Source organism: Pseudochaenichthys georgianus, chromosome 4 (genome assembly GCF_902827115.2).
Source record: "Pseudochaenichthys georgianus chromosome 4, fPseGeo1.2, whole genome shotgun sequence".
Taxonomy (NCBI): Eukaryota; Metazoa; Chordata; class Actinopteri; order Perciformes; family Channichthyidae; genus Pseudochaenichthys; species Pseudochaenichthys georgianus.
The window spans coordinates 12681170-12691545 of NC_047506.1; the positions used below are offsets into that span (position 1 = coordinate 12681170).

Consider the following 10376-nt stretch of genomic DNA (forward strand, 5'->3'; position numbering starts at 1 on the left):
AACATCTGTATGAAGATATTAAATAGCTCTTGTTGTGCAGTTTATCAGTGAATGTTTGGACGGAACTGTTTGTAAACAGCTTGTTTCATGACGGACAAACACAGTGTTGGGTCCTGTCAGGTGGAGCAGCAGGTGAAGTCAGGTGCGATGCAGACTCGCTGTTTGAGGGCTTGATAACCCACTATCCCTCCACACTCGTTGGTTTGGAACAGCACTTAATGTGGCGGACCCTCTGCGGAAACATGCAAACGGAGGGGTAGTGTGTAGGGGTAGGGTGTAGGGGGCGGTTTGGAATTGGGCCTCTGTATCAATTATCTTTCAGTTTGCTTTATTGAAGAATAACTTTGGACAACACACAGTATAGATGCTTCCGTCATTTATTTATTTAATACAGTTCAAACAAAGTAATTTAATTGACTTGCATGAATAATACAACAAAAAGTAAAACATGATATGACTGAAGGCTTTAACATTAAGCACACTGAGCGGTGCAGCGACAGGCCAGGTGGGCTACTGCTGTTTCCCTCAGGTCAATACTCTTCTCTGAGATGCTGCTCAGACTTTCAGACACGTTCAGGTTAGAATCTGCAAAGAGGAGAGTGTAAAGTAGTTAGGCATCATAAAATATCAAAGAATGTGTTGTAAGACAGCTGTGATTTCTTGCAGACTCACCAACGGGCAGGCAGTGGTATCCAACAGTGACGGGGGTGGTCCTCACTGGCATGCAGCCGGTCAGGCAGCGCAGCACAGGCTCAACAGAGTAGCATTTGGATTCCTGGCCGAAGAGCATCACCTGCTTCTCCAGCTTCACAGATTCAAGCTTGATGTAACACTCTGGAAAAGATTAAAAAAGGTATATATATATATATATATATGTTGACCTACAGAAGTTTTTATTCATATCTTTATATGCTATTTTTGCCATTCTGAGTTTAAATGATATTCTTATATTTTAATGTAATTTTTCAAGAGAGACCCGAGAACAAGAAATACAACTGCAAAATAATAAGGATACAAGAATAATAAAAGGAAAATAAAGATTACAAATGAAGGATAACTTCACAATTGTTTTGAGGTTTGAACTAAACAGATATTGTTGAATTATATACGATAGGCGGAATAGAGGTATTATCATTTAGTTTTACCAGAGGTATCACGGCAGCTCTTTCCAGCCACCATCCAGGAGTGAGCGTAGCTGACTGCGTCCTTGGTCACGCGTGTGTTGGGTGTGCGGAACTCCTGTCTGACTTCTCCGTCAGCCTTTCCACAGAGTCCACAGGTCAGTCCTTTCATCCAGTCCACAACTTTCACCTGGGGAAATAAACAGTTCAGCGTTTCCTCCCTCAACAGTATGGACATTAATAAATCTTAATCTTGATGATCTTTTATCACCTTCAGTTCGTTCTTGTCCAGGAAGACCTCCTGGAGACCGTGGCTGGGAGCATGGAGAGCGATGCCCTGATCTCTATGTCTGATCTGAATGTTGCCTAAAAAAGAATGCAAATACATATATAAATGTGATTTTTAACTTTAAAAAAATGTAATAATATTAGTATGACAGTTACATTTGAGTCCATAGAAAAACAAACCTGCGGAATTCTGGTATGGCAGGTTGTCGTTGGGGATTTCTACTCCGTTAACCTTAACCATGGTAAAGATGCCCTTAGTGTACAGGTCCACATCACTGTGTGAAGACAATTGAAATACATGTTTCAAAGTCATTGCTGTATTCTTGCTTTTTTGTACATGGACAGATCCTACACTTTAGATATAAATAAGTGTTGTCCTCACATGTCTGCGATCTTCACATTGATCAGGTTCTGCTCCTGTGCTTGATCCCTCTTCAGCAGAACAATGAATTTAAGTTCTGAGGTGCAATCCTGAGCCAAAACCTGGTTGCAAGAGAGTGGCATCTCGATCTTCAATGTCTTGTTGTTGAATGTGACCAGTGTGTCCTTGACTAAGGTGCACTCAGCTGGAGGAGCCGGAAGAAAAGATAAAACAGCAAGTTAGCTTTTCACTGATCAGTCTGCCTATTCAGTAAAACCTGTTCTTCAAAATATTTTCACCTGCGTTAGCCTTGGCGAAAATGTAAGAGATCTGCTCAGGCAAGTTGTCCTGGTAGAGTTCCAGCTCAGCAGCGGTGTTTCCAATTGGCAGACAAAAAGGGAGTATCACGTCACGTTTGTAAACTGTCATCTGTAATAAAAAAAACACAAAGCGATTTAGTGTTTTCATACAAACTGGGAGGCAAAATATGATTCAAAAAAGTGTTTTGTGTGAATGATGGGCAATAAAAGTCAAACCTTTGGTGTCTTCATCACAATACTCAGGCTTTTCTCAGAAACAACAGCCACATACAGTTTCAACTCTTTGGGATTATGTTTGGTGTTGTCCAGGTTTATTCCGTATTCCTTAGCAATGCAGGAGATGTACTTAAAGAACCTATAAGCATAAAGATTATGGTTATTTTCATGTTTAAGTAAAGAATGTAATGAAGTTGAAATGTTGCATTTCAAATAAAGTTTCCCAGAGTACGTAGGAACTCATTACTCTGTTTTTAAAATGTTTGAAATCTGCATAAATGTGAGACTTACTTCATTGCGTAGCACATAAAGCTCTTTGGAAGTTTCTCCCAGGTAACCTTCACAATGGCTGCAGGATTTTTACTGACAACACCAGTCTCAGCTGTGATCTCAGCTCCGTACTCTTTGCACTCAATGCCCCAGGCAACCTTGGCCTAGGAGGATTTTTTAAATGAGTTAAAATCTCATGCATCACACAACTATTGCCTAATCATAAAATCAATGTGTTTACCATCAGCTTGTGTTTGCTCAGCATGACACCATCGGCACAGATTCTGTAGTGGTCCTCCTCAGCAAGGTAGGCAAAAATGAGCTGAAGTCTGGCGGTAGCTCTGTCAAAGTAAGCTACGATCTGGTATCCCTGAACCTTGTTGTCGGCTCTTACAGTGCGGATGATGATGGTCATAGCAGGAGTGACGGCGTCAGCGAGGTACTTGGTCTTAAAGTGCAAACAAGATATTGATATTAACGAAAGTTTAGATATATCAAACCAAAAACAAGTTTGGAATGGCTTGGTCTGTTGACTTACCTTATTGCAGATGGACTCGAAGCTGTAGGCACTGCTCTTGCTGCTGTTACGAGCTGTGGAGAGGGCATGCTGCAAACAAAGAAACCATACATTAAGCATACTAAGTCTTGACGTACACAATGTCTCTGTCTCATTAATCTGATAATTACCTGATGGACATGGTTCTTGATAAACTTCATCTCATTCAGTTGTTGCTGCAATAGACAAAATAGAATCATTCCTGCACATATTGTATATGTTCATAGGTAAAGCCAACTTACCTTAGACAAGAAGCTGGACTGGCGGCTATTTGATGCCACCATCTTGCTCTTGCGTTTAGAGGAGGAACTGGAGGAAGACTCGGATGAAGACATAGATGAAGAAGAAGATGATGAATGGCTTGAATGAGAGCTGCTGGAGCTGGATGAAGATGATGACCTGTTATTCAGATCAGGAACCAAGATTTTCCTCAGTTTCATCAGGACGTTCTTGTCATCGATAACTTCCTCTTCCTTGCTCATGTTAATCACTTTGATGATCTTTTCTGCTGCTTTTTCTCCAACCTGAATCTCAATTTCAATCTTCTCGATGACTGGTCCGTCAGCTACAACCAAATTGATAATTACATATGTTACCTTTTTATAAACTTCTTCAAAATACTGGAATTTTGTTGTTATCCATTTCACTTGCCTGGAGTAACCTCAACGGTGACAGCATGTTTTCCGATCATGGCGTAGAGTGGGCAGTTTCTGATGAAGGCAGCATTGCGAGATTTGATCTCAGTGCATGCCTTGATTCCGAAAGTTTTCATTTGAGCACACACTTTCTTCTCGAAGGCCTTGGGGAGGTCAATGGGAATGATTTCAGATGATGCTGACTGTAAAACAGAGGGCACCAGATTAATTACAGAGTAAATGCTAGTGCTGGAAATGGTGGTCAGTAAATCAAGCTCACCGTGCTGGAAGCCAGAGAGGATGCCATTTTTGAAATCTTTGAAGAGAAAGTCTCTCTTGACACCTGTTCAGCTGGGATCACTGGTGTCTTTTTGTCGACTGGGAGGTCTTCCACGTTTCTTGCTACAGCATAAGTCTCAACACTTTTGGAGATGAAAATATATAGTTAAAAAAAGTATTATTCAGAACTGGGTGAAACTTGTGACTTTAAGCAAGGACAAATACTTACATTAGAGAAGCAATCTTGTCCATGTCCTGAACCGGCAGAAGCTCAAGCTTGAGGTTACCCTTAATCATGTCAATTCTTAAAGAAACCTTTGCGGGAACGATGGTGTGTACTCTTGCTCTTGAGACCAGGGCAGCCTGTAAGCAAGCAGTGTTCACTCCCATAACTGCGAAGGTTTGCATGGAAACGCTGCAAGGGACAGAACATATTGATTTTAAGGGTAGTCTTCACGAATACATTTATTTTTCATAGTAAAAGTGATGAGAAAAGTCTTAATCATTGCTCAAATAAGCAACACGTGGATTACCTTGAAGTAGAGGTAGCCGTGATGTTGATGTCGGACTTCAGAAGCTGGGAAGCATGGAAGTTCGCAGGCAGAGGTGGTGACACTTTTGCTTGGACTGGAAGAAAACCAAACATTTTCAGTATCAGTATGAATAATTTTCCCAAATCAGCAACAGTTAAGCTGAACAACTGCAACTTACATTCAACAGATGCAGAAGCCACGGCAGCAGTATAGAAAGCGAGCTCCATTGGCAGACCAACTGCGGTGGGAATGATGCGACGAACCTCAGCAACCAGCATTGGTTTAGCGTAATGCAGAGAGAAACCTCCCAGCAGAACATCCAAAGCCTTCCTGCCAGCAGCCTTAATTGCTGGTCCATTAGCGAGCTGTCAACACAACATTGTCGTAAGACATTAGATATTAAGTTCATAATACATGTATTACTAAGCAGTACAGTAAAATATGCATTACCTCGATAACCTGATCAACAATGGCTTTGTTAAGGTTGACAAATGCCATTTCCTGTCCGAAGAACTTCACATAGATGGAGGCCAGGGGCTGGCTGGAAGGCTGAGCCCTCCATTCAGAAAGCTGTGTAAAGGAAAAGGTAACATTTAACAGAGTATAATACTTCTCTTAATAAAATGTGCAATCATAATTTGTAATAATTAAAAAAAAAGTGTTCAGTGTGATCTGTTTAACGTACAGCCTTCATAACGCGTTTCATCTTGGTCATCCTGTCAGCGTTCGCAGGAACATCCTTGATTTTCAGAAGGGCCTCTTGCACTCCCTCAGTTCTCACTCCAACCTGAGAAAAACAGCATTTAAAGCCTTAGTATTTTTACTAAGCACATGCTAGATAAATTAGCCTTTTGTTGTGTTAACTAGTGATGTAAGACATATTTGTCATACCTCAAGAACATCAGCATAAGCTCCTGCAAAGTAGGTGCGAGCTTTGGCCACAATGGCTCTTGGCAACAGAGTTGCAGCATCATTAACATAGAAGGCGCTGGCAGCGGCACCAATCATCCAGGGGCCTGCAGGGCAAAGGAAGAAAACCATCAAATAACGTATTTTTCTTAAATCTCTAACGGCAAATGATTATCCTGTTATCAACTTACTCTGGTAGGTATCTGCATAGAGGGCTTTGCTGTAGCGGTAGCTCAGTCTTTCGAATTTGGGGCTGAGGAACCTCACAGCCACGTTACAGGCGGCAGCACTACAAGAAGATACAAAAATTAACTTGATTATTGGTGCTAACATAACAAAAGAATCTACAAAAATATTTAATGTTCTTACACGGAGGCAAGATCAGGAGCGGTACTCTTGGTCATGGACTTCATGTAAGAGTAGACAAAGCTAGCGATCTGCAGATTTTTTTCTTCGCGGATGGCATCAGCAAGAGCAGTCACCAGACCCATGGGCAGCTTGCTCTCAAAGAGTACGATAGCAGTGACCATGCGGAGCTCTGGGTGGAGAGCCTTGTCCATGAACAGCTGAACAGCCATTTCTTGGACCTAATCACAAAGATGATGTACGTTATAAATGAAACTGGTTTTCACTGTATTCTTATTAATAATGGAAGGAAGCGGAAAATGTAGTCTCACCATCTTGGGCTCCCTCTTAGCAATGTTCCTCAGGGCCAGAACGGCATCAATGTGAACTCTGAGAGGCAGAGAAGCAGCAGCACTGCCAAAGCCAGGCAGGAGCTTCATGATTGTCTTCAAACTGCCAGGATGTCCAGCGTTACCCAGAACCTTGAGAGTCATGATGAGCTCCTCAATTTCACCTCTGGCAACAGCCTGCATGTTGAGTTCATGGATCGGCTGTGGAAGGAACAGAAAAATATTCATATCACAGATGTTTGAAATCAATTGAAGTTATATATTACACATGGGAAAATACAATACATACCCTAACAAGCTCAGCTGGGCAAGATGGGTTCTCTGCACAGTATTTAGCAACAAGGGTGCCGTATCCAAGCATGGCAATCTCACGCAGGATTGGGTTGTCTTGGATCTTAGCGTTCATAGCCAAGTCCTGAATAGTGGTGTAAATAAAGAAGTGATTATACGTCCCAGTACTCACATCACTACAAATACAAAATAAAAACTTAAACGTTGACCTGCCTTGGCCAGCTTGATGGATTCGAGGTCTGCTGTGACCTTGTGAACAGAGGCCAGCAGGCCATAAGAAACTTCGGCCAAAGTCAGCTCTCCAGCAAGGAACTTCTCCTTGATGAACTTCAGAGCAACATGAGTACCAATGGCAGGGACGGCATTCAGGATCCAGTGTCTGAGAAAAAGAATGATATTAATATATTTTCCACCGCACGTTGTTTTTATTTTAATGTCTCTTCTCTAAATGATAGTTACCTGTAATCGGCTCTGTTTTTGTATTGAGTCCAGAGGACCTCAATGCTCTCATTTCTGGCCACACGCAGCAGCTGGATTAGTTCCATGAACTTCAGAGGGGCATCTTCGTGCACCTTGGCAACATTGAAGGTAACCAGGTGGTGCAGAACCTCAACAATCTGTCAGAAAAAAAGATTTCCTATCTTCAATTTGTTGCTATGGGATCATTTCAACAACATTTGAAAAGGTGGAATATTTCCTAGAGTACCTGAGCCTCAACATTGCTGATCCTCAAAAGCTGGATGGGAATCTGTAAAAGCTCACTGCCAAACTCGTACTGCAGGGATCCACGGTGAAGATATTCAGCACTGATGGGCTCCACTGGGGTCTGCGCGGCCTCCAAGAAGGTCAGCTTTAGCCTAGAAATATATATAATCACTCCATCAACATGCATTGTGGCTCTTTTCGAGGAGGATAGTGTGGTAAACACTTTAATTGCATTAATTTTTCTTTCATTCAAATGCATACTTTGACTCCATCTGGGCAGCGCCATTCAAGATGTTGATGGGTGAGTACTGGATGATCTCTGTAACGGTTGCCTCCAAGATGTGAGCACCTGTGGCTGCTGGCTTCAAGACGTAGTTAAAAGCAGCGTTTCCCTTCAGGGATCTTGCTCTCTGCATTCAAAAGAAGCACAACGTCATCACACCAGCATTGCACATGAGTGTAGTAGAGAGTGGGAAAAGTGCACTTACAGCCTCACACTCAGGGCATCTCTCTGTGTATGTCAAGCCGATATCCTTAATGATTCTCTCCTGACAGTTGTTCAGGTCCTTAGTCTTGGTCAACAGGATTCGCTCGGCCTTTGTGTCCTCACTGATGATGTAGTTGGTCTTGCACACACCCTGTACACCAAGCTAGTTGCAAAAAAAATAAGCTTATCAGTTTTGGTATTCTTTCATTTTGTTAGCTTTAACTCTATGAAAATGAGATATCAGTACCTCTTGCAGCTCATAGACATTCTGCGTCTTCTTGATGTTCAGCTGGAAGATGTTGAGGATTCCTCTGTGGACATTCAGCACAGTGGTAGAGATACCAGCTGGTGCAAAGACTTTGCCGACAACACCGTTGGCATACTCAAACTTGATGGGTGTCAAGAGCTGAGCAGCCAGGGCTGAGGTGAGCTTGGTGGCTGGGGTGAAAGAGTCTTTTGGCCAGATGCCACTGTACTCAAATAGTTTAGGGTCTTCAAGCTGTAAAGAAGAGAGACAATTTTAATACATTGTGAGCATTGGATTGGAAAATCATTCTTCTGGTGCATACGTTATACATAATAATGAAATTGTTCTTTAACATTGAATTGGCTGTTACCTTCAGAATGAAGTTGTCATCAGACAATGCACTGATCATAACTTTGCTAAGCACTTTCACTCCAGCCCGTGCTAGACCCTCCTCAGGCAGTCCCCCCATAACAAGGGCTTCATATTTGAAGACGTAGGTCTTCCCTTTGGCCAACTCTGGAACTGTAATGACAGACCAGAAAACCAATTAGAGATTGCATTTTTACATCAACAGTTAAGAAATAGAGACTTTGTATTTTTATAATAGAATTCTATAAGGAAAGAAAGAACGCAACTTACCAAAGTTCACTTGGTAACCAGCTAGCGAAAAAGAGAAACAATGTTATTTTTGTGTCTATTTTTCTGCTTTACCATTGGTTAAAAAACAACAAGATTACATGTTCTGTAAAAATGTTTGTTTATTTTCTTATTTTTATCCTAATAAAAAACAATATTAGTGGAGAATTGCTACAATGTACTCATCAGGGCATCTAAACAAAAAGCAACATTTTCAGAAATGATATTCAATTTAAATTTGAATCTTAGTTGATGACATTTTAAATAGACATTTACTCACCGGCAAGAGCCACAGTTAAGGCAAACACAAGGACCTTCATGGTTAGTGAATGTGAGTTACTGCTAACAGAGGCTTCCTTTTAAAGGCAGTTTTGCTGACTGTGGGCCAAAATCGAAAGGTATCATTAACTAAATATCAGCTTGATTGCCATTAATGTTACCTTGCCCTGACCATGAAAACTAAACAAAGTGAGGGTGACACAAATGGAAAATGTCACGAAACAAGTTGTTTTGACTTGACTGCCTGGAACAAACTGCTTGATGAAGAATACATTTTAACAGAAAACATTTAAAGCTGTTTTATACTATTTTATGGTGTCACACATTTTAATACATAAATCGTTATATTTCACTAAAATGTAATTTACATGTTTTATTAAAGAAATAGCTTAAATTAAACGTAATCATCCAATGACTTAAAATCACATAAATGATTAATATTGATAAATAAAAGATTATTGTAGAATGCTTTTTTTAAATGGCTTTGGTTGCATACATGTCAGTCTTGTATAAAATGTCATTGTGCCCTGCAATGTCATCACATTACTATCAGCACGGTCCAGTAACTGTTGACTCTCGAAACAAAAATCCACCATTTGTTTACTCAGCTTGCAAGATATTATAAATTAATTATACACCCAAATTAAATCAAACTCATGACCTGTAAATGCCTGTAAAAGAAATCGGGAAAATAAACCAAATGAATAACATGTTTTAACTATAGTTAAAACATGTTATTCATTTGGTTTATTTTCCCGATTTCTTTTACAGGCATTTAGTCTTTTGGAAACATGCATATTAATTAGATATAAGGCATGGGCAGATTTTATTTAAAACAATTACATGTATGGATCAAATTAAGATGTTCTGCTAATTATTCAGACCTTAATGTACAGTATCATACATCATAAAACAATACATCTATCTAAAGTGACTGCTTTGTAAATAATTGCATCAACAAAAAAAGTTGTGCAAATATATTGCATATTTAAATACATTATTTGTATGATTGTTTTATCAAATCGTTCTTGTTTTGATAAAATGAATGTAATATAACAACCTTGAATAACCTTGAATATTGTATTATGTGTATTTATACTCTAACATACACTGAACAAAAATATAAACGCAACACTTTTGTTTTTGCTCCCATTTTTCATGAGATGAACTCAAAGATCTAAAACATTTTCTATATACACAAAATAACCATTTCTCTCAAATATTGTTCACAAAGTTAGGGTTAGGGTACTGTTGTGAATTGAGTGGCCCATGGTGGTGGTGGGGTTATGGTATGGGCAGGCGTATGTTATGGACGACGAACACAGGCCACTCGATTCACAACATTACCCTAACATTACCCTAACCCTAACCCTACCCCTAACCCTAATCCTACTCCTCACACCAGATACTGACTGGTTTTCAGACCCCCCCAGACCCCCCCAATAAAGCAAAACTGCACGTTTCAGAGTGGCCTTTCATTGTGGCCAGCCTGGTACGTCCACACAGCAGCTTTCCAAAAATCTTGAAAATCTTGGAGCTGGGCGTGTC

General features: G+C 40.4%; 1 protein-coding gene across 1 annotated transcript; it reads right to left on the minus strand.

Annotated features, from left to right (window-relative positions):
- Window positions 1–363: 363 nt before the first annotated feature.
- On the minus strand, window positions 364–8908 carry LOC117445251 (vitellogenin-2-like). Its single transcript, XM_034080768.2, has 34 exons — window positions 8830–8908; window positions 8553–8573; window positions 8284–8435; window positions 7914–8165; window positions 7668–7829; window positions 7441–7589; window positions 7181–7331; window positions 6934–7091; window positions 6688–6853; window positions 6473–6598; window positions 6166–6384; window positions 5858–6075; window positions 5680–5777; window positions 5471–5595; window positions 5265–5366; window positions 5030–5149; window positions 4758–4944; window positions 4580–4673; window positions 4276–4461; window positions 4048–4189; window positions 3784–3970; window positions 3375–3697; window positions 3264–3308; window positions 3115–3183; window positions 2818–3024; window positions 2598–2740; window positions 2307–2445; window positions 2070–2199; window positions 1792–1975; window positions 1590–1684; window positions 1393–1487; window positions 1146–1311; window positions 673–834; window positions 364–585 (listed from the first exon to the last, which is right to left on the minus strand). Exons 1-34 carry the CDS (start codon window positions 8867–8869, stop codon window positions 473–475), a joined length of 4926 nt encoding a protein of 1641 aa, XP_033936659.1. The 5' UTR covers window positions 8870–8908; the 3' UTR covers window positions 364–472.
- Window positions 8909–10376: the final 1468 nt, after the last annotated feature.

Excerpts from the sequence above, each read along its gene's own strand:
- LOC117445251 (XM_034080768.2), bottom strand. The coding sequence starts at position 8,869 with ATGAAGGTCCTTGTGTTTGCCTTAACTGTGGCTCTTGCCG. Across the intron at positions 8,574-8,829 it reads CTTAACTGTGGCTCTTGCCG|CTGGTTACCAAGTGAACTTT; the intron begins GTGAGTAAATGT and ends CTTTTTCGCTAG. Across the intron at positions 4,674-4,757 it reads GGCTTCTGCATCTGTTGAAT|TCCAAGCAAAAGTGTCACCA; the intron begins GTAAGTTGCAGT and ends GTTTTCTTCCAG.